The following is a 25,098-nucleotide window of genomic DNA, read 5'->3' on the forward strand; positions in this document are numbered from 1 at the left end:
CGCCGAGTTGGAGTGTCTCATAAAACCATCGCCCCCGGCCAGGATCAAAGTGTCATCGGCGTAGCAGACGATGCCCGTGTTCGGAGGCAGGGGACAGCGAAGGACCAAGTCATACGCCGTGATCCACAAAATGGGCCTCAACACAAAACCCTGCGGAACACCCCGCTCAACACTCTATTGTTCCTGTAGGTGACCCACCTGTCGCTCAGATAGGCCCGGATGACACGGACAAGGTAGGGGGCACCTCGAAGCGTTCCAGCGCCTCCACTATCACGTCCCAGCGAATGGCGTTGAAGGCGTTTGTTACGTTCAGCGAGACCGCCAACGCCACCCCGTTCTGCTACACCATGGCCTCCGCCATAGCCCTTACACAATTCACCGCATCGACGGTCGAGCGGCCCCGTCGAAAGCCGTACTGGCTATCGTGCCATCCGGGCATCCGCTCCGATATATGGGCCTCCAGACGGGTGGCGATTATTCTTTCAAGAAGTTTGCCCACCTCGTCCAAAAGGCACACCGGTCTGTACGCCGCCGGTGAGTCCAAGGGGCGACCCTCCTTCGTACTGGAATAAACTGTATAAGAAACAAGGATATCGATTCTCAATTTATTACATCTTTAACATATATATTCATGCTGTATACTAACTTTTTATTTAAATTAACTTAAATTTGAAAGAAAGACTTTCGCCACAATACATTTTCGTCTATTTAGCACCAATCAATTCTCGTCTCCGAACAGCTGATTGCTGTCTTGTTACAGTATTGTAATCGAATATGACAATTGGCCAACGAAATTGGTATGGTTCAGGGTGCGGACTCCGGCGTCCAGGGAGAATGAGTTCGTGGAAAAACAAATCGTCCGCTCGAAATTTCGCTTCTAGAGTCCAAAAGAAGTTGGAGGATGGGGTAGGGACGCATACGTGCCACTCTCGAATCGGTCGATTCGCCGCACGCAACGCCATCCCCACCTGCATACGTGTGTACACGAATATACATATGGCAGCTATGCAAATCCACTCACTAAACCTGTCGTAATGATTTAGCGCAGCTCTTAATGTCTCTGCAGGAGACTGACACGTGGTTCCACTCGCGAGACTGTCTTATGAAACATTGTTTCTACAGACCATTTTATCCTACCCTGGAAGTTGTGTCTGGTTAAGTAAGGAACGTACGAAACAACGTTTAATGATATACGCTGTCTCACGAAAGTATTCGAATCCTTGTCATGGGAAACTTTTAAAAAATATCTTGTAACTTCTATATAATATACATTTTCAAATTTGATATACATTAATGTAATTTCAAATGTTACCAATATAATCGTGACAGTTGTGTCTCATTACAGTATTAATGAAATTTCGAAATATTCCATACATACGTATAACGCATACGATGTGAATATAATAAAAGATTTCTTACGATAAATGCTTTTCGTTAATGTGAATTCACACAATTTACACGCTATTCCCGCTCACCTTCGAGCCTCCGTAAACCACGCGTTAGGCGACACTCGCCGGTGACGCGAATTAGCTTATTCCAACGAGCGTGGACAATTCGCCGTCCGGAGGAGTCATTTCCGGGGTAGCGGAGTGACTGCAGCTCTATAGGACTCAATTCGTTCGCGTTTCCTTTTCAAGCTCGGGTCACCTCTCCATCGCTTTTGTGTTTCGTCTGGTAATAATTTACATGCAAATGGAGGCGTAGGGAGGCAAGAGGCAGACCACAACTTGTACCACCAAACTGTCAGAGAAATAGAGAAAGAGGGGAAACGGCAAAGATAGGGAACGAAAAGAGACGAAAAGAGTTTCGGGCTCCATTTATGGCGATAACGGAGCTTAAGATTTCAATTCAGTTTTAGGACATATTATTATGCGCAAGCGAGAGGGAAAAGCGCACCTCTTTCTTCGACGTTTCATTCGTTGGAGATCTTAAGCCGCTTAGTTGCCTGTAAAATGGCGAAGCCGAGTTCTCAAGCGCGGAGAACAAAGAAGGCGTGGATTAAATGCAAGCCGAATTCATAATAACGTTCAAATCGTACGAAAAAACGGATTACTAAATGGGATATAATTGTCGGATAGCCGGGTACCGAGAATTTTAACCAACAGATCTCCTTCCGGTGGAACGTCGTTTAAACCATTTACTTATCTTCACCGACGGGGAAAATGTTCCGTTGAGTTTGCTAAATGGGCCGACCAAGCCACCTGTACAACCGTCGCCGTTTCAAAAGCCACGGTCACGCTGCACTCTCTTGCTTCCTATTCGAATAATGTCGATTGTTTTGTGAACTACTAGTAGTTCAATAGTTTCCTCGAATGGTTTTCTACCCTTCGAGATGGAAAAGGAATTAAAGTTATAAATTGTTACAGGTATTAAACTAGCAAAAGACTTCAATTTTTGTAAGGAACGATGAATTTACTTTATTGTTTTTAGGGTTGGCTTTAGTGCTTCTTATATTTATAGGTCGTTGAGAATATAAAATTATAGTTTTCTTTTGGGTAATTAATATCTCTGCTTTGCTTAGGAAATTGTGTTAATTATTATTAATTTATATTTTATTATTATTAATTAATTACTTTTTTTTAAATCGAGACTTACATTAGTTTGGTTTAGGCTAAAATAGATTCTATATATCGAGATGTATTTTAATCTATATAGTTTCTGTTTCGGTAGTATAAGTCAATCATTAATTTGCCGTCTAGATTGTGTACCTGCTAGAATATTTTCTGATGAAATGTACAAAAATATCGCATAACATGTAATGTATTCATAAAAATATTCAATGATAACATGAGTAACTACATAAAATATACTACTATAAATATACTACTATATGATATACTATTATACATAAAATTTTTGACGCAAACGATAAAGAGCTTCTTTCTTGTTTTGTTTACTCTTGTAAAAAATAACGGCTATTACGATCGGATAACGATACAAAACTCCTCGTACAGAGACAAAAAATGTTGGGAAACTCGTGGTTGCGATGATCGTAGATACGGTTTTCCCGAGTACAAACGTTAGGCTGTCAATAAAGCAGTCTAGGGCGGATGCGAAGGCCGAATGTGACAACCTTTAAAAATTCACAGAGCTGCAATGCGTCGCGACGTCTAACACGATCACGTCGACGTCAGTAACGTCTTTAGACATCCAGACGGATCGATGCCCTCGTGTTCGCGAATCAAGAAAAGTCCGAACTTCATTGTCGTCATTCGATTTTCGTCGTAATTACATTTCTGCCCCTTTCTCTTTTCCCCGGGGAGAGAAGCGAGAATCGAAGTCGTCCGGCCATTTTTATGAATGACACCACGAGGGTAACCACCTCTCGTCCTCCAGAAATTGAGAAGAATTTATTTCGAGCGTAGTCTCGACGTAGTGTGATTAATAATCGAATAGATTGCGCCATTTCTATTTCAACGTTCTCCACGCGATACAGTCGTTTCTAAATTTGAACACAAACAGACACTTTGTTAATGATCTCAGCCATCAAATGAACCATTTCGTAAGGACTTTTCTTCAAACTATGCGCCGCTGTCGGCTAAACTGTCCAAGAAAATATTTAATCTTCGCATCGAGAAGTATTTCGCAAATTATTGCTATTGCTATTATTGCTATTGGTTGCTTAGGATTTATTGAATTGTTTTATTTCGAGTTCCGTAAAAATTGCTATTTTATTTGCTGCGTATAATAGTGGACATACGAGTATATATATATTTGTAAACTTATATTAGATAGTTTTAAGCTATTATTAATTAATACATAGATTCCAACTAAACGTTTCATAATCTCTTCAAACTATCTTCTTATACGCGACCCATTATAGCGTCTTACAAATTAGACTCCTTCTAATTTTAATTCTAATTCTATCATCACAAGACATTGTTGGTCTATTTTTCACGGAAAGCCTCAATCGTATTATATTCGATCCAACTATTTACATCTCGTTCCAACCAAACTTCTTCAAACAATCTTCTCATGCACAATCTATTTCAGCGTATTCTAAATTAGAATTCCTCCCAATCTTGATTCTAATTCCATCATCACAAGACGTTGTTCGATACTAGCAATCGTAACTACATAATGAAATAATAATCATAACTACGTCTTCTCCAAAAACTTTTTTGGGGCCATGAACAGAAATCGCTGAATTCAGCAAAGTAGTGTTCCATTTCATATTTCAATATCTGAGACCCAACTACGTCTCTATTTGAGTTCAAACTTATCCATCAACTAACCTCTACCATATCTATAATTAGTTTCATCTCAGTCAACCAAATCAATCTACAGACAAAACAGGCTTATTTTTTACTTTCGTAATACCATGTTTTTGGTAATCGTATGAAAATATTACTAAACGATACTAAATTTTAATAGACTCGGACCCTATTAATTAATAGATAAGTACTACAATAAATGGCGTATTAATATTTTTAGTGACCATCGTACTTAAAAGAATTTGCATCTACAACGATAGAAATACGATGTATTATGATAATTGTCGTATAGCTGGACGAAAATAGTTGGAGTGAATTCAATGATCTCCTCGGCCCAGTTCCGTCGTAAGTTCACTTATGGTTGTGATACACATGTTTGCGTATACACACCGCCCGGGCCCACTCTTACGTCCCCTTTCATCGTCGCGAATTCCATGCACGTACGTACTTTCGCGTAGTTTGTACCTTTGCGCGTCGATTAAACTTACCATCCTCCAACCGCCCCATTCCAACCCCTTTGCCTCTTTACGACAACGTATATCCGAACCGTTACACGCGTCTCCGTGTCCCCGCGAGATACCGTGGAAACTAATTGCCACTAATTCCGCACACCGCTACTCCTACCACCTCTCTGAACCACTTCGAACCCCTTGTTGATACGTGGTCCTACTCTGTCTGTTTGTCTGTTTGCCTATCTGACTCACTCCCTCTTTCTCAGCTAGCTCTGTCTCTGTCCCTGTCTCTGTCTCTGTCTCTGTCTCTGTCTCTGTCTCTGTCTCTGTCTCTGTCTCTATACCTTGTTTCTTGCTTGCTGGGTGTACTCCGGTACCCAGAGGTTGTTCGATCCTGTTGCCGCGCCCTGGCTAACTCAGTATCAATGCAGTTCGGTTGATCGATGGAATGTTGGTAGTTTTGGAAATACAAATGGGCTGATCTCACCGGATAATAGAGATTGTGATGTAACGGAGTTGTTGGAATTAATACCATGCAATATAATTAATGGACTCTGGAAATTGTTTTGGGTGCAGGCAAAAGTTTTCCAGCAAAATCTGTTCGCGGTAAATTTTTTGCTGAGCTTCTCAGGAAGAATTATTCTTTATTAATTTTCCGGGTATTTCGATGATTTATATTTAGGCTGCTTATGTTTTCGAAATACAAATGATTGCATAAATAGAAATTGTTTTATGATAAAGTTTTGGGGGAATTATGATACGGGATGTTCAGTTGTGGTTTAATTTTTGGTTTGTAATTTAAACTGACAATTGTTGTTTGTATGTTGTGACATTTAATTATTTTGTTTAAAAGAGAATTAACCAGTAGATTTAAAATTATAAAAAAATCTTGTAGGAAATTCTAGAATTCTCAAAATACATTTTAGAAAAGAACTAACTCCTCTTTTATTAAGGAGATATTTATTAACGATATAAGTATATTACGCTAATGAAAAGTTTGAATCGCTAATCTTCTCGTGTAGCATATAGAATTCTAGAGAACGGAATACAATGTAAAATTTAATAAGACATGGAAACTGGACATAATTAAAGGGAGGAAGAGAGGGAAGTAGATGGATCGGAGAAGTAATGCACCTAATTAGTAAAGCTGTCTAACAGTAAAGCTGTCTTGGGCGCTGGTGGCTCAGCGCCTCGGAGCCGCCAAGCAGTCCGGTAGGGGAACCGGGCTGCCTGGCACGGCAGCTCCAGCGACGAGGCGCGGTGTGACAACGGCCACGCACCGCTCCATCAGCGGTGGTATTAGGCGCGCGGGGGCCCCGTTGCGACGCTCACACCGGGTACCGGGCCTCTCTCGATCGCAGCCGGGACGGTCATCGTGGAGGTTTTAGTCGGTTGGAGTCCGACACTACCACGCCGCTTTCCCCAGAAGCGGCCTGGGTCCGTGCGAATTTCCTCCACGTAAATATAAAAAAAATGATAATAAGACGTACGACGATATTGTAATCAGTCTTTTGTATTGAGTATTGCTTCTTAAACTAAACCTAACTCCAAATAAAACATCATTACTTGTCCTTACTCTAAGAGTAAGTTATGTTACCATTTATGTTACCACATATATGTCGGAGATGAAAGGACACCGGAGCCTTCCTCCTGGAGCCTCGGAAAAAAGCCCATAAACTTGTAATTAAAGCTTACAGTTATAACTATACGATTTATCGCCACTCGACCCAATCCTACCTGCTTGCGACTTACGATAATAAACTTGGGCTCAAGGCGACCATCAGCCGCCGGATGTAGCCGCGGTCAACGGGACGGGCGTTCCGTCCAACAAAGGCGCGGAGTTACAGTATGACCCTCATTAAAAGAAACACCCATAGAGGTACTTGACAGTAAAACATTCCAACAGTCCCTTCGGACAATGAATACCAGATGTGGAGGCACGTACACAGCACAAGCCCAGCCAGCCCGGGGACCCGCTATAAAACCTGGGTTTTCGGCAATTAAGATTTTGCAAACGGATAGGCAGCTTTTGTCCCAAATCGACCAATCGACAGCGATGCTGATCGAAGTAGCTGGCGTACCTAGATACACTACCAGAGGTTGTCTCGGTGGTGACGTTGGGACGAACATTCATTCCTTCGGGAGATCTCATCGACGAAGGGACCAACACCGCTTGATCCGCGAGTAATACACGTTCGAGTCAGTCAGTCTATCTCTCCTCCCGTTGACCGCGGATTCGTTACCGGACCTAAGACCAACGTCGCTAACATCGCAAGTGCCCAATCACCGCTGTTGATTGTCGAATCGGATTGTCGAATCAGTAGTGTCCCTACTCGTAACATCAGGCCGCGTCTTCGTTACCACACAACGATAGCCAACTCCAAGGGAGGTCTATCAAACGTCCACAACCCCGTTCCTGACTCTTCTCCGACATATATATGTCGGAGATGAGAGGAAAACCGGAGCCTTCCCTTTGCAACTTTGGGAAAAGTCCTCTAATGCTTTAGCTTAGATTTTATCATAACTGTAATCAAGCAATTGTTGTCATTCAATCTGATTGTAATTGTTCAAGATTTGTGATAGCGAAATTGGGCTCGAGGTGACGTCTGGTCGCCGAACGTAACCACAATCACGGGATAAACGTTTTACCTGACGAAGGTGTGGAGTGGATGTATCGTTCTCCCTAGAAATGTGGTTGTGACGGCATATGGCCTCAAGAACGGGCCTGGTCACGTGGGATTGTACCTTGGAGGTGGATATATAATAAATGAATGTAATAATATTCAATATAATGGAACACACGTTGTATTAATAATCAAACTCCAGACAGAAACTGCCTAGCAACGGCATTTGGAACTTTCTCGATGCTTCCAACGAGTATATATCAAACTTTAGGCTGAAACTGCCTAGCAACGGCGATTGGAACCTTCTCGATGCTTCCAACGAGCATATAACAAAGAAATGCAATCGTACAGCGAGAAAAACTTCCATCGGATATGATTCGTGTATCGCCTTGGAGAGTGACACATCGAGCAGTTTATACCGAGCGTCTCAGCAATCGTATTTTGTGCATAAAATTATTCCACGCATAGTAAAGAGTTATCCCGTTAACCGTGGATTCGTTTGAACCCAAGAACATTGTTAATAGCGTTCGTTAAACTCGCTATTCGTTAAACTTATTATTTGTTAAACTTATTATTCGTTAATCTTATTATTCGTTAAACTTATTATTCGTCAAACTTATTATTCGTTAAACTCAATATTCATTATACTTTGTAAAAGTCTTGTATATACGTGTAAATATAATCTCTGCTTCATAAAACGATTGCTAATCCAAACGAAGAATCGATACGCGCCCTAAATTCTAATGTTAACCCGACATATATAATTTAAATTCATATCTTTTAATAAGAAACAACGTAATTTATCATATGTTACAATCATATGCTACAATTGTTTTATAATTTTGAAACATTTTATACACGAACGTTTTACATATGCGAATAAAATATGTCTCGTTTCGATAAATTTTAACGCGTTTCGAGTGCATTTAAAATTCTTATCCTTTCTCTACAAATTTTTAGCACAAAATTTTAGTAATAATAATCATGAGCGACACTATCGATCAATAATTTATACCATGGTTATATCGTACATAGTTCAACAAAAACCTATTGAACGCTATAAATACGTAATTCAGATATTTATCTACCACAGCTTCTCTCGAAAAGCATCGATCACTCAAAGGGATATAAATAATTCAAATTTCTTTCAGCACGAAGATCAATAATAGATCTATTAAAGATGATAACACGATTACAGAGTTACTTTTTAAAAGCACCGTTGCTGTATTAAACCCACGCTTCTCTCCATCTTTGATTTCCATCTTTACCTTATATAATTTCAATTAAGCGAACGTAAAATTATAGGCCCTTCGAATCGGACTTCCGGATCATCAGCAGAGCCATTCCCAATAGACGAAAGCCAATAAATAAAAAGAAAAGCACACGTATTCAACTTCCTTGTACCTCTTACGAAAAAGAAAACTTCTGAAAAGCGTAAAATGAAATCTTGAAAGTTTCTTAAACTTCCTTCCAAGAAATATACTCAAAACGTACACTCCAGAGAGCGATCCGGAGTTCGAACGAAACGTGATCAAATTTTAAAGAACGCTATATTTAATCACGCGGAAGTCCCCTGGCCAAAAGCGATAACAATCTTTTTGGAAGTCGTTAGCGTGAGAATCTCGCGAAGATTAATCTGTTCCTCCGATTGAATCTTGAAGTATTCTGTCGAAATGGTTCCGATAACCGCGACGATAATCGATCAAAGACCCCATAAAACAGCGGAAACGCTATCAGGATGATTAACATTTTCAGTGGCCTGCCCGGCAGGAATGCCGCAACTTATCAATGGATTAGTGTATGCAAATACCGGATGCGTTACGGATGTTTGTGACTCGAGATGATGCATGAACATCGATACACCAGCTACTGTTAATGAGATACATTAATTAGCCGCTGTTAATGATCATTACAAAGCGTCTAGGAGCAAGACTGGGATAACGCGCACCGATCGATTCTTCGCTCAAATCAGTTTTGGCTCATGAATTTCTTCGATGCTGATAATGCGCTCCTTAATGTATCGGTCCGGCTGATTTAAAAGAAGAGGCTAACGTCGCGCCGGATAAACTCGATTACACATTCTATCGTAAATATGCACAAGTACCGCCAGATAAGAGGGTTATTTGGCTTCTTCGTATATTATTAGTTAGAAATTTAATTTACACGAAGGTTGGGTAGGGATGTACAAGTTGCGACTGAAATTTAAGGAATCGTATTATCAAAGTTGATAAGATGTATTGTGAAATGTTTGGGTGATATTTGAAACGTTAGTGGTGAATTGAAAAGAGAACGTCCGAAATAGATTTAGAAGAAAGCAGGAAAATTTCCGATCGAATAAAATTTTGTCCAGTTCGCTGTTGAGTGCTGAAGCGTGCAGACGTGTGTCTAGTGCTCTGTGAAGTTCGTAAAACAACACGTGACGCCCATCCGTCGAAAGTGATTCGAAACAAACTTAACCCGAGTGTTTCATAACTAACTAGTGGAAAATCCAACGCTCCTAATCTCTGATCCGAATCATAGCCTTTCGACTAGTTACTTCAAATTGAATTAACTAGATTGATGATGGCCCAAGTATCCCGACCAGGCTCTTTTGAGCAAATCCACAACTGCTCCGCTCTTCAATCGATCAATCGATTAATGAACTCAGTAGTCAAATTCGAACCTGCTCTTATAAAAAAGGGAGATAGTGCAATGTAAAAGATGCCAAAGGTACGGCCACACGCAGAAATACTGCAACCGTAATTTCCGCTGCGTTAAATGTGCAGGTATACACCTATTGAGCAGTGCACAAAATCTCCAGAAACCCCTGCGAAGTGCATCCTCTGTCAAGGAGACCACCCTGCGAGCTATAAAGGTTGCTCTTCCTACAAAACCCTGTACACAAATAAGTACCCTGAACCCAGAGCAAAAGAGATAACCAACCAAGTACTCAGTCCCCAAAAATTCTCTATTACTTCAATGTTCTATGCACAAGGAGTCCAAGGAAATCAAAACAATCCGAAAACCCATAGGGATCATTCTCATAATAACGTTCCCAGTTCACAAAACACAGACAACTTCTCCAGGCTCGAAAAATTAATTGAAAAACAATCAAAACAAATTCATAACTTACTATCATTATTAACAATCATCATGGATAAATTAATACGACCCGACGCAAAGTAAAACCAAGACGCATAGCTGTTTGGAATGCCAACGGTCTAGCTCAACACGAATAAGAACTAGAACTCTTCTTAAAACAACAACAAATCGACGTAATGCTCATATGTGTGAAACTCACTTCACCGACAAAAATTACCTGAAAATAAACGGTTATAACTTCTACCATACCCAACATCCCAGTGGAAAGGCCCACGTCCGTACCGGAATTATTATCAAAGCCAGTATTAAGCACTACGAACTTCCATCATTCCAGAAAGACTACCTCCAAGCAACAAACGTAGCAATAGAAGACTGCCATGGTACAATCACCACTTCAGCAGTATACTGCCCTCCCAGACACTCCATCGCCAAAGAAGACTTTGATAACTTCCTTGACGCTCTGGGTAATAGATTTATAGCCGGAGAAGACTATAACGCCAAACACACCCAATGGGGCAGCAGACTGGTCACAGTAAGAGGCAAAAATCTCTTAAATAGCATAATCACCAACAATCTCAACTACCTCACCACATATGAACTCACACACTGGCCCACCGACACTAACAAAATACGGGATTTACTTGACTTCTTCATAACTAAAAATATCTCGCCAAGATACGTCCAAATCAACTCCTCGGCTGATCTCTTTTCTGATCATTCCCCCGTAATAGCAACAGGCAGTTGAACAATTATCGCGAATACAGCTAATGTCTTTATTCATAACCAACTCGCCAACTGGCAGCTCTTTAGAGAAGTCTTTAATCACTCAACTTCAGCCTTAATTTCACTAAAAACTAATGAAGATATCGAAGTAGCCGCGGAATACTTAAACACGACCATAATAAACGCTATCCGCTCCTCCACACCTACCAAGACTTCTATCAGCAAACGTGAATATCCCCATCACATATTAAAAAAAATAGCAGAAAAACATAGACTAAGAAGAGTATGGCAGACCTACAGAACACCGGATGACAAACGCAAACTAAACAAAGCAACCAGAAAATTAACCAAAATCATCAAAAATTATAAAAATGACTGTTTTCATAAATATCTCGCCAATTTATCCCCCACAGCTGACTGCAACTACTCGGAAGGCTTCCAGGAAACGCACACGCCCCCCGCAAATAATCCCTTCAATCCGCCGTCCGCCAGGTGGATGGGCGCGTAGAACTATAGATAAAGCCAACCTGTTTGCTGAATTGTCTAAAGTATTTAAACTCCATTCCTCCAAAGCTGCCGCGGACATTACTGATTACCTGCACTCTCCCTTCCAAATGTCTCCTCCTATTGAACCCTTCACTTCTGTCGAGATTATAGAATCAATCAGTCGCCTAAATCCCAAGAAAACAGCGGGGCATGATCTAAGGGGCAATAAAGCAATCAAGGAACTTCCTATAAAAGGGATTGCACTCCTCACATCGATTTTTAACGCAGTTCTTCGCCTTGAATACTTTTCTAAGGCCTGGAAAATTTCACAGATTACTCTCATCCCTAAACCCGGAAAACTATATGAAACTAGCTCTTATCGCCCAATTAGTCCTTGACCTACCCTGTCTAAACTATTCGAGAAGATGCTAACGAATCGACTCCTTCCACTCCTAGAGGATTTGAAAACACTTCCAGATCATCAATTCGGTTTTCGAAAACAACATTCAACAGTAGAGCAAATCCATCGCATAAACATATTATCAGCCAAACCCTTGAAAAGAAAAAATATTGCTCAGCGGTATTCCTAGACTTTCAACAGGCATGCGACAAAGTATGGCACGAAGGGCTAACTATACAAACTTAAAAAAAATCCTACCACACACCTACTACTCCATCCTAAAGTCCTACCTAACCAACAGACAATTCATGGTTAAATACTTAGACGTCACTTTCACAACATTCCCAATAGAATCTGGCATACCCCAAGGTAGTGTCCTCGTACCCCTGCTGTTCTCCATCTACACTGCCGATTTACTAATATCAACAGAGATAACAATAGCAACATTTGCTGACGACACAGCGCTTTAGCTTCTCACGCAGACCCGATAATTGCTTCATCCACTCTCCAGCGATGCCTCGACTCTATGGAAAAGTGGTTTCATAAATGGGGCTTCAAAATTAATGAAAAAAAATCTACACATGTAACTTTCACACCGAGGAAACAAACCTGCCCACAGGTGACCATTAACAATATAACAATTCCTAACAAGGATTCAGTCAGATACCTGGGCATGACTCTGGTCAGGAGATTAACATAGAGACAACACATCACAGACAAATCGAAGCAACTCAAGGACAAACTCAAAAAATTCTATTCGCTCATTGGCCGACGCTCCAACCTAAGCACACAGATTAAAATTACCCTCTATAAGACCATAATAACACCTGTCTGGACCTATGGAATTCAACTATGGGGTACAGCAAGTAATTCCAACATTGAAATACTTCAACGCTTCCAATCGAAAACACTAAGAACCCTAATAGATGCACCCCGGTATGTTACCAACGAGGCAATACATCCCGACATCAAGATACCCACAGTAAAAGAAGAAATAACAAAATATAGTAATAGATATATCAAAAGAATTAACAAACATCGAAACCACCTAATTACTAAATTACTTAATACGTCGGAAGAGATCCGCAGGCTGAAGAGACACTACCCGCTAGACCTAAACGCTAGATTCAATTAGTTATTTAAATTAAGTAATATTTACTTATTTATAATACTTACCTACAAATTATACTTATGTATAATAAGTATTAACTTATAAATAATTAGCCATGTCACTGCGCTATGCCAGAAAAAATTACTGAAAATTCTCAATGCGAGAAGTGATTGTAAATTTTAATAAATAAAAAAAAAGATAAAATTTTGTATAAAATCAACCCTCTATTAACCATTTATTATTACCATGTTATTTGAGATATTCAGAAACTGTATTGAACAACTCCATAAATTGAAAAGTAAAAAGTAATGATGTTATAAAGCCTGTACTTTAAACTTGTCATTACTTACGTCGTCTTTTTGTGGTGATTAAATTTATAAAAATAAATCATTTATTTAATAGAATATTATTCATGTAAGTACGTAATACGATTAAAAAATTGATAAAAAGTGGAGTTGATCAGTTTCGGTTTGGCTTTCGAGAAGTTCATATTTCGTTACTATTTTTATCCCGCAAACTTTAAGACTATTTGTTTTAACACGTACATTACCAACGAATATTTTTTATAATCAGTATAGAATGAATTCATGCGTAATATCTCAGGAAAGAAATACTCATAAATACTACTACATTCCAAGCATGTTCGATCGTATCATTTTAATGAAAACGAAACTTTAAAGTACCTTTAGCACATAATACGTTAAATTACTTTACAGAAGCGATCCACCATAAATCAAAGAATATATCGAAAAATGTAACACGTAATTTTTCCTGTTATCCATTTAGCATAAACTAAACTTACAAATGACAATGAATGTTTGTGTATCGCGTATGTATAAAAATGTATGGTTAGTTAATTTGTTGATTATTGCAAATTGCACAGGACCGAACGTAATTCTGTTTGCACCGGGATAGTAGTCTAGGACGAATACGCCTTGTCAGATGATTAACAATCCGTTACTAAATTTACTCGACTAATAAGTTTTCCGAAGCATTTATTTCAACGGAAGTACTATTTATCATCCGTCTCTGTATCTCTGTTTCGGAGTTTAAACTCCGCACAAAGCCTAACTTACATGTGTCGCTATTAAAAGCTCAAATTTTCCTCTTCTACCTGAATTAGTCCAATTAAATACTCTCGCCTTATTAACAGCCGTGCACCCGTGTGTTCCTTAAAGGTACATGCGAGGGAAAGAGCTTCGTCCTCTGATGAAAATATAATTAAGGAACTTGCTTCGCGGCATTCGACACAATCTGATAAATGAAATAAATGAAAAGAATTTTGTCGAAAATTTTATTCAATGATATTGTACGTAGTATTGTAATTAGTATTGAAATTTAAAAGTAAGAAGATACAGAGAATACATATAATACGCACAGTGTAATATTCTTCTTCCTATTACTATGAATTCTATTCTGTATCTTCACGTGATTACATTATCTGAGTTCATCTTTCCCTTTTTTTTATTATTGTCAACGAAATTTCTTAATTTCGAGGAACCTATGCAAGAAACATTGGTAATACGTGTAACTTCTTGCTTTAATTTCATTTAAAGTTTTTGAAGTTTCTCTTAAAGCTTCTCAAGTCTTACTCTCTGTTGATACAAGAACGAGATTGAGATATTTAGAATTCAAAGACTGTAGCAGAATCAGCTTCGCATAAATGCTAGCAAATAAATTCAAAGATAGTTGGATTATGATTTTATAAATTATTAAATTGTTTGATAAGTTTTTAGCGCAATTTAAACAGAAAAATATCGTTTCTTTCACATGGACGTAAAATTTGTTCAAACTCATCGAAGAGAGAAAAGAAAGATCATTTGGTAAAATTCATAACGAACCGATTTTAATCCTACCAAAATAAAAAACTATTCGAAAAATCCAATATATACAGTGGCGGACGAAAGAAAGTTTATAAAGTACAAAATATAAATTGACACCAAAATTAAAAAAAATGGATCTATACATAATAAGAGCAATTATATTCTGTCTTCTTATTTATTATATTCAATAATAGATGGCTGTTACTAACATGGTAACATATATTCAATACAAAAAATTACTCAAATTCATGGTGTATCGATTTTAAACTTAGTTTTATCCGCCGCTGCGTACAGATATAAAATATCATTGCGTAAATATAAAACAAGTTTACAAAAAAAGCAGACACCACGAGATGTTGAATGATTTTTCAAGTCGGAAAAGCGACCAAAGAAAGTGGAACAAGTCCGGAAATAGCGACGGTTTCATGAATGACTTGCTTCGTCTCTTCGCAATAACATTATACCGAACGACGGCTGAATTATGCATCCGGGTAACATAAATCGCTATGATAGTTAGCACATACACTTAGCACGTGGCAGGGTCATGGCCGATCCGTCATTAATGCTTAATGGACGGCATTAATTCGTTATTGTCGGAGGACGATGGTGGGAGGAATCGATAGAAAGTCGCTGGCGTAGTTGCTGTGAATTCGTAAACGCAACAATATGTTGGCGATCGGCACGACGTTAATGTGACGTCAATCCACATCTGAGGCCAGATGTGTGCAGGTCCTCACCACATACCCTCAATAACCTCAAGGACCCACCATAAACTTGGACTTTTAGTTTATTAACCCTGTAAGTGTTATTGGTTTATGGATGGTCCTTGGAATAGTCCTTAGATTTATTATACGTTCGTACAAACTACGGGGGAATCCTCCTATTTTCATTTATTAACGTAGACTACAACCAATTCGCATTGCGGATCGTTACCCTCACTTTTCCTAACGAAAAGTACGAACAATGAATCCACGTTGTTAGTTCAAAGGGCACATCCACACCGGGCTTTCCTCCGTAATAATACGAGAACACCTCGGGACTGAAATTACAAACTCTCGTCAGTCAACATCTCTCAGATCAGTCGCGTAAACTGTGCTTATAAAATTGTGTTATTTAATAAAGTTCGATAGAAAAGAAATATAAAGTTGTGCTGCGGCTCAACCTTCTTGTCTTTAAAACCTAAGCCTTAATTTTACGTGACATTAACCCCGTTACCGGCCAGGAAAAATGGGAATAACCGTGGGGCTGGTGCAGAACGTCTCTCCGGATCAGAGACTTGGAAACTCAATAACGCAGGAAAACGCATCGAGAAATCTGTCGAAATAAGCGAAACACGATGTCGCCAGGTTTTTCGAGATATTTCCGTATCTTCGATCGGTGAACAGTTCGGATTGTGGATTATGGAGTAGTTCTTAATTTACTTTACCCTTACTTTATAATATTGAATCGTGTATGAAGATATTTTTACAAATTCCATACAGCTTAATAATATGAATAATATAAATCTTGTATCAGACATTATTTTTTATCCCCGCGTTTGATGTCGATTCGTTCGATGTCAAACGAGAGTTAAGAAAACTCAATTTTCTATCTTTCGAAAAGAGAACTTTTTTAATTAACCTGACGTGATTCTGAAAATAATTTATTTAACATAGGCGAGAAATTAAAAAATCAATTGATCGTTTTATACGACATAAAATTATTAAATTATTAAAATTATACGTAGTTTTATTATAAACACCTTAAACTTATTGAAACTAAATGATGTCTTAGATGATAATCTTAGTCCTTGGGTCCTTAAGACTATTGAGTGTACGTAGTAAGGATGAGCGGACCTGTGGCCTGGTCTAGGTAGAGTGTCGTCCGACGTAATAAAAGACAAAAAATAAATTTTTGTTTATTCCATGTTTGAGTATAATTGGAAATTTATAGGAGTTTTTGAAATAGAAGATTATAGTCTAAAATGTGTTATTTATTGATAATTCGCTAATATTAGTAATTAATAAATGATTATCCAAAAGATCCCAGAGTAGAGAATGTATTTTTTTAAAAGACAAAGCACGTTATTTTCGACTGTGAGACGAACATTCGACATCACTATTTCACTATTACGGTTCTTTCAACTTAACCACTTAATATTTCAGAAATCGTTCGAACCAGCTACTAAAACTAAAACTAAAGAGAACTAAAAGTTTTTCTCTGAAGATTAATGATACTCTCATTTTTCGATGGATCTAAAATACAATATGAAAGCACTTAACCTTCCTGACACTTCGATCCTACGATATATCCACAGCCCAAGCACAGTACAATCGCTAAAACGAAGTTTGGGGGTGATGTGGCCCTGCCAGGTGAAAAGAGAATTCACGTTTTGTCCCGGGACTACCGGTGGACTCGTCAGTAAGGCTATGCCCGGTAGTCCCTGCCTTAGATGTAGAAGAAGTCTCGCTAGGTGCGGTATTTGTATCGTGACACCGTATATTCGACCGCTAGCGAGACAGACAGACTCACTGTCGTTGTAGTAGCCCTCTGGTGTTGGCGGTTGGTACCCGCGGATCGCCCGGGAGGTGTTACGACCGCGTTGATACCTCGACCTATCGGCGTCCTGTTGGTACCGATCCGCCACAGAAGAATTAACCATATCCGTCAGTCAATCTTCTTTCTCTCTGACAAACGAAGACATATGGTCATGTAAACATTCGTAAATTTATGCAAATTGTCGAAAACGGAAAACTCCGTAAAGGTTTTGCCAATTAATTTTTATCGGACTATCTCATCAAGTAACAGACAGCTACTGAATTTATCGCTCTCATAATACGTTAATTATATAATACGTGACACGATATTTCATTCCAGTAAATGTTAATCTCCTTTCTTCCTATTATCAATCACAATTATCACGGAAATTATATCCAGATGTGACAAACGCGAATAACATTTAAATTATCGATTCATCGATAATTACGTATCGCTCTACTGTCAGAAGATTCTGAATTTTTGTTTTACTACTATGATAAATTATACTATAGCAAGTTTCGTCCAGACTCAAAAAAATGTATTTGAATAACAGATACATCGCGAAAGCCTACTATAAATCAGAGACACAGAAAGGAGTTTTATAATTTGAAAAAACAAGAAAGGTCGTTTATTGTAGCGCTATAATATATTTCAACTTTTTCAGACTTCTTAAAACTATAGAATCCAAATGGGAGAAGAAATAGCGAGGAAAAATAATATCGGTCAAATATTCTTGAAATTCCTCTTAATAATCTCAATATGAATTTGATGAAATTCAATAATGCGAATTGATTAGAAAAAAACATTAGAAACAAAATGTTGACGGACGTTGATCCTTAATAGGTTAAAGAATCGGCGAAAATTATTATTTTCACTCGCGAATATAATTATCCATAAACTTTTCGCTTCAAACAAAGACAAGTATTTATACCGTATTTTATGTAGAGCAATAGCAGATTGTATTTCAATAATTCTCTCTATAGTATAAATGGAATATACTTGTATAGAGGAAATACTGATAAAATAATAACTGTGATGTTCCTGGTATTAAAGGACACAAATAAGTCCTCAAATTATCGAGTAAATAATTCACGAAGAGAAAGATAACTAAAGACAATTGTCTGTCGGATTATCCTTTATTCGAGACGATCCTCGAAGAAGTCGGAGGTCGATCGTTATTTCCAACAGCTTCCGCAATTGACATTCAGCTACAACGATACCTAGAGAGAGGTAAAGGTGTTGTAACCTGACAGAAGATCCCATGCGACCTCGACTCTGGGACGGAAGTCTCGTTCACTTCGCCTAGAAATTCAATAATACTTTGTATGTGGAAGCGGAAAGTAAAAGAATGTATAGGTACATACAGATGGTACACTGACAACAGCAGAAGGAGGACGAACAAAGGACTGTGAGTAGAAAAGGGGTTGACCTTTCATTGATTAGATCACTCAGAAAATTCTACGCGATATCCGGCACCCGCCTACCGTAACCTCCGCACTTTTTCCATTCCCCTACACCTGAAGAACTTTCGTCGCTCATTCCTCCCTCTGACTTCCGTTTTCGAACGGCGATCGCCAAGTTAGGACTTTTTGATGTTAAGTTTCTATTCTCGTCATTTTTGTTGATCAGTTAGCAGATTGAAAATAGTAAGATCTTAATGTAAGTACGTCCGGGCGGGGGAGGGAGGTAATTTTGAGAAGTAGATGAAATTTCTGCCTTGAGAGCAGCGAATTTTTAATCGCTAATTTTGTTTTGTAACTTGAAAATAATCAACTTTTGATGGTGGTATTTTTTGAGGAATTAAATTTTCAATAGCCAATTTTGTCTAGGTATTGAAAATAAGAAACTTCCAAGAGTGATATTTTTTAAAGGAATAATCTCGGGAGATAGAAGAGCTTTTTGCTTCGAGAACAACGAATCTTCAATTACTATTTGTGTCTGTAAATTGAGAATAATGAACATTGTATCGTGCCGTGCGGTGGGGGAGGGGTTGATTATAAGAAGCAGAAGGAATCTGTGCGTTGCGAAAGGTGAATTTTGAGTAATTACATTTCTCCGTAAATTGAAACTAATGAACTTTAGATGATGGCATTTTTCAGAAGATTGATTTCGAGAAGTAGAAGAGATTTATATGTTACAAATAGTAAGGTAAAAATATAATTATTTTCATTTTAATGGGAAAATACGTGAGCTAATTTTTTCAATTATAGTAAACTTATTGGTAATGGTAAAAGGATTAACTTCTTAGACATAGTCTGTTTTATGAGCATTATGAATTCATATCAGTGGTAAAGGGGTGCACCTTAATGATGTTAGTATCCTTCGACAGCAGATAGCTTCCTATCCATATACCATATATACTTTCTATATACATATACACGCATATGTATATGTATATATTATGTATTATATATTACCACGAAATCTGATGCTGTTCCTGGCTTGCGGTTGACAAGGACTTGGAAATGACGTAGGGACATCGATGATATCATTAATGCTTAATCATGGATAGTGCTCCATAATCGTGTTACCTTTGTCCTGTACGAATATTAGATAGCAGTCGATCACTCATCTACAAAGTCGCGGATCAAAAGGCTCAACTTACGTTCCACCGTTCAAAGCCTAGTGCTACTATCAAGAGACTTTTGACGTAGGAAAATCATCGATATGGATCGTTGATTTCCTTAGAAACACGCATACTACTATTTTTATCTATAATTCCAAATAATCCATTTCCTTTAAAATATTTTACATTCCAGATATCCCGATGACAGTAAATGCAGTATTTTTGTAATAACGATTTTTCGAAAATGAAGGGACATTTAGATGTTTCGCCGTTTATTAAAATATTTATTAGGAAAAATTTTCTACTTTCAGAACAAAAAATTCATTAATAATCGTAAAAACGTAAATAAAAATCGCAATTAAAAGTTATCGCAAATTTGGTATAGTGTATTTATCTTTTAATAATGATTTTGATAAGAATGAAGAAATAGAATGTTTAGAAAAAGTAACCATAGATACTAATTGATTTTCGAAGATAAAAGAATATTTAAATATAATTTGTGTATATTAAAATATAAAAAAGACGTAATAATAGATAATGAAATTTCCTATTCCTAGATATATATATCTTTCATATCAATTAAAATTAAGACATATTTTTCTGTATCAATAAAATTTCACGTCAAACCATAAAATTTATAAGAAATAATGAAATATCTAGGGAAAGGGACACCGTAATACTCAATGGATAGTAGAAATCGGAACTGTATATGCATTTCTATTTCTCTTTCAGTCACTCCAGTCTGTCACCACGGTCAGGTAAAGGTGTTCGGTGTGGCACGACAGGAAACCACGAGGATACCGTGCGAGCTGGAGGCAAATCCACCGGAAGTAACGTTTACGTGGAAGTTCAATAACACAATGGAGGCGATCGACATACCACAGGCACACGTCACCAGCGAACGAACACGTTCCACAGCCTCTTACACACCGATGACAGAGTTGGACTATGGTACTTTGCTTTGTTGGGGCACCAACGATCAGGGTACCCAGCTCGAGCCTTGTGTCTACCATATTGTGCCGGCTGGTGAGAGTTCTTCACGTTATAAATAGAGACTAATAGAATATTATCACATTAACAAATATAATTTTATCAGTTCGATATTTTAAATCCATTCCCTTTATACTTTTTCAATTTCATGTTCGGTTATGGAAAACGTTTGCTTTGTATTTTTATTTTCGCTATATTCAATTTCTTCTAAATTTTTTTCTGAGACATTTTAAGATGGGGAAGCAAAATTCTCTTTTCCTAGATTATTTTCATAAGGAGAAGCATTTTTATAAACATACTGATAGTACTACCATACTACTTACTTACATAGCATACTACTTTAAACACTTTGTTGATGCTGTTACTTCATATAAAGAAATAATCCGCATTAAAAGCATTAAAGAATTCCTACAAATTACAGCATCTATATTTTCTGTCACAGAATATTATCAAATACGACAATTAATGAAAACTTCCAAACAGCAAACCATAAATTCCTTAACACTGAAACAAAAAGAACATACTGTTTGTTCGGCCAATCGCAGGGAGACGTAATCGCGAGGAGAGACGTCAACGGGAGTCGTAAATTCCCGTTACGATTATAACAATCGACACCACGAATTGATCGATCCCCTGATTTCCGTTGAGATAATAGGGGTGATTGAGTTTGTATAACACTGTGATTCACAGAATTATAAATTATATATTTCCAACACTTAGATTACACTGATGAGCATAGATAGATAGATAATCACTTATCGCACGAAGATAAGATAGATATATACGTTACAGCAGGGCTCTTATAATTGGAGTTAATGTATTAGTGGACGTAGCACTATAATATATTTAGTAGAGGAGATGAATGCTCGACAATACCGAGAACCGACTCTCGCGTTATGCTTAGACTGCCCCAATAGGCATTAGCGATAGACTTACTAGTTGACTTTTCCAACGATGTAGAAGAAGTGAAGCTGAGTGACGATGCTGTGTCGGAGGAAAGCTAGTGATGGGTGTGTCTAGCGCGCGGGACCATCGGATTTGTTCATGCCATTTTAGGTCAGGAAATGAGGGCAGTATACATTGCCTCGGATTGGACAAACGAAAGTTGGTGGACTAGGAAGGGTCTTAACCGCCCTCGATAGAAAGTTGCTAGTAGGAAGCATCGTACGTGAGAAAAACTAACTTTCCCGTGTCAAGCCGTAGTAAACAATAGTCTTTAGAAACTGATTTAGAAAAAGACATTTGTTGGGTCTGAAGGACCTTAGCAGGCAAGTTACTCGGGTTTATGGCGGGTGCTTAAGGCTATTGAGGGTACGCCTGGGTGTGACCTGGGCCAGGCAGAAAATCGCCCGGCGTAACATATACTTTACGTTCCTTCCTCTGCTCCCTTTCAAAAATGCTTTTACCTAGCTAACAACAAACAAAAGTAAAGAAAGTCAAATTCAAACGTTTGGAAAAATATCCATGTTGTGAAATATCATGCTAAAAATGAACAACACTAAGAACAGCGGACAGCTTTCTTTGAACATTAAAACATTCATTCTTAACAAGCGGCCAGCGTTTCAAATGCGTCGAGATATTCGCGGGTGTCTTCGGATAATCCTTTAATTCAAAAGAGAATTCGCATTACCGTGAGTAGAAAACGCGAGAACGTTAACATAATACGCGTGAAAATTCCATTCGGTTCTTGAAATCACGCAACGTGGCTACGCAACGCAGGAAAGAAGCTTCGCTCTTGATTATGCAACAGTTTGTAGAACGGAAATGAAGATTTTTAGTAAACATAAATGAGGATTTATTGGCCGCGGAGAAGGGAGTGGAAAACTGGCAAGTAAGGTATAGAACTGCAGAGTAATCCTGGGAAATGTGTCTCCCGTGGGATGGTTGATAGACGTAAATTAGATTTAAAAAGTTTCCTCATTATGCAGATTAGAAACAACGACAGCCGACTTCGTAACCGGACATCCGTTTCCTTTCCGGTGTCTCGCTCCTTTTTGCGTTTGACGACCTCTTAACGAAACGTTACGGGAAAGAACGACCACCTTTCGTGTTCGATCGAAGAAGTTGCGAAGTAGAATTTTCTCAATTCATATATTGCCAAGATTGTTACAGAGAAACCGTAGATTACTCTGTGTTCGATCCAAGAAATAAGGAAGTGGAATTTTCTCGATGAAACGCGATGCGTAAGACAAATTAAATTTTGAAGATTCCTACAGAAAAGTCGATCAGTTCAATGCATTTGATCGGAAGAATGACAAAATGAAATTTGCCGAATGGGACATGTTACCTAACATAAATTAAATTGCAAGAATTGTCACGGACATAATTTTGAAGTCTGTTAGTCAGGTGATCAATTCTTTATTATAATGTGACGAAAGTAAATCATCTGTAGGATTTATATGAATTGTTCATATTATTATGAATATTACGTGCTTTCCTTTTTGGCGAACAACGACATTTTTACAATACCTATTCCTAAATATTTTTCCCACTCTTTTTTGCCAGCTCCTTTAAGATTTTGATGTTGTATAGTACTTACAGATTAAATTTCGTTCGTATACATTTTTCGTTCGTATTAGCACTGTAAGTTTGTACATATAACATACAATGGCACATATTTGAATATATTCAATAATATAGAAATTCTTGCTCCTTTTATAATTACTTTCCAAATGTCCGAATATTTTCATCTTCCACTGTAACTGTTTCCAAGAGAATGGATATATCTACTAAAAAATCTACGTATCTATACATCTATTAAAAATCTAAACGTCAGCTTTGCCAAACGTAAACTTTCCGTTTACTTTCCGTAAACAATTCCGTAAACTTTCACGAGTATGATGCCAACAGCGGATCTCTCGAACCACTTTCGCTAAGTCCTATGAAACATGTGAAAACGCGAATGAACTGTACCGTATCGAGGACGTGCGAGGATATGACATCGTAGATGGCCGCGTGACTACGTGGCAAACGCACTTTAGTACCGTAGATGGGGATTAAACCAGTGAAATGACGCAATAAAAAGCGCTATTAAAGAGGACGTTGCATAAAACGTAGTCGTCCAAGAAGAACTCAGCCCCATCTCGAAAGGAAAACCTAACTAAGCTCGTATCTGTTGATTAAAGACGACTGAGAAACGGCGTCGTTTGATAACACCAGTTTCACCGGTTCGTACGTGAACTGGGAGACACTCGAAGACACTCTTGCCTTTCAGTATTCAGTTCTCGTCTAAAGGAGGCAGACATTTGTCGTCGTAGTTTCATCAACTTCGGACCGCTTCATCTCTTGCCTGCTCGACGCAATCACAGGTCAGCTATCCCAGAGAGCTCCCCTGCCAGCATACACCAAACGACGCTACGGCTACGTCGAACAGAGATAGCTTTACTACGTCTTTAACCGACAGAGTTGTTACTTTTTAAACGATCGTTTTTCGCAAGCGAGAAAATGGAAGTTTCCGTAGGAAGGATCAGTAAAAGGAGTGGAAAGTGTGTGTACCAGATAAGACGTGGTATGTTCGGACGTGATTTAAAAGTTCACATTGAATCATACTTGTGGAATGCTACATAGATCGTGTTGAATATTTTAAGGAGAGACATTTTAAGTGGAGTCTTTCTAGAACGCGTAGGATTTTAAAGAAACTTTCAAACATTTTATAAATTTCCAAAAATTTCCATTCATACTCGTAGTACTGTATTAGGATCGGTGGAATTATGCGATACATAAATGTAATATCGTGATATAATGTGTGTGTTTACAAAGGAATGGAAGATAAGAAAAGGCGATTGTTGTTCAACCTGAGCTATTCTCGCCAAACGTACAGAAAGCAGCACAACTAGATGATTAGAATACGACTCGACTCTCCCAAAACGCAATCAACATTCTCTCGGCAACGCCACTCGCAAGCTCTGCTTCTCCGCTCGCACGCTGCTTCTCGACTCGCACGCTGCTTCTCGACTCTCTCTCGCTGCTTCCCGACTCGCACGCTGCTTCTCGACTCTCTCTGGCCGTCGTAGCCTTCCATTGTCTTTTACCAGGCCCACCGCACACGTGTTCTGCAGACGCTCGTGGCCAGGGTCACGTAGGTCTTTTCTACGAACTATGCACTTGAAAG

General features: G+C 38.4%; 1 protein-coding gene across 4 annotated transcripts in view; it reads left to right on the forward strand.

Moving 5' to 3' along the window:
• The window catches only part of LOC100744725 (hemicentin-2-like), a 137,495-nt gene that overhangs the window by 84,049 nt on the left and 28,348 nt on the right, over positions 1 to 25,098 (forward strand). For all 4 annotated transcript variants that reach the window (XM_012382685.3, XM_012382686.3, XM_024365968.2 and 1 more), the window contains exon 9: positions 20,730 to 21,023. In XM_012382685.3, the coding sequence (XP_012238108.1) occupies positions 20,730 to 21,023 (294 nt within the window). The remainder of the gene's footprint in view (positions 1 to 20,729; positions 21,024 to 25,098) is intronic.

Source organism: Bombus impatiens, unplaced genomic scaffold (genome assembly GCF_000188095.3).
Source record: "Bombus impatiens unplaced genomic scaffold, BIMP_2.2 scf_0159, whole genome shotgun sequence".
Lineage (NCBI taxonomy): Eukaryota > Metazoa > Arthropoda > Insecta > Hymenoptera > Apidae > Bombus > Bombus impatiens.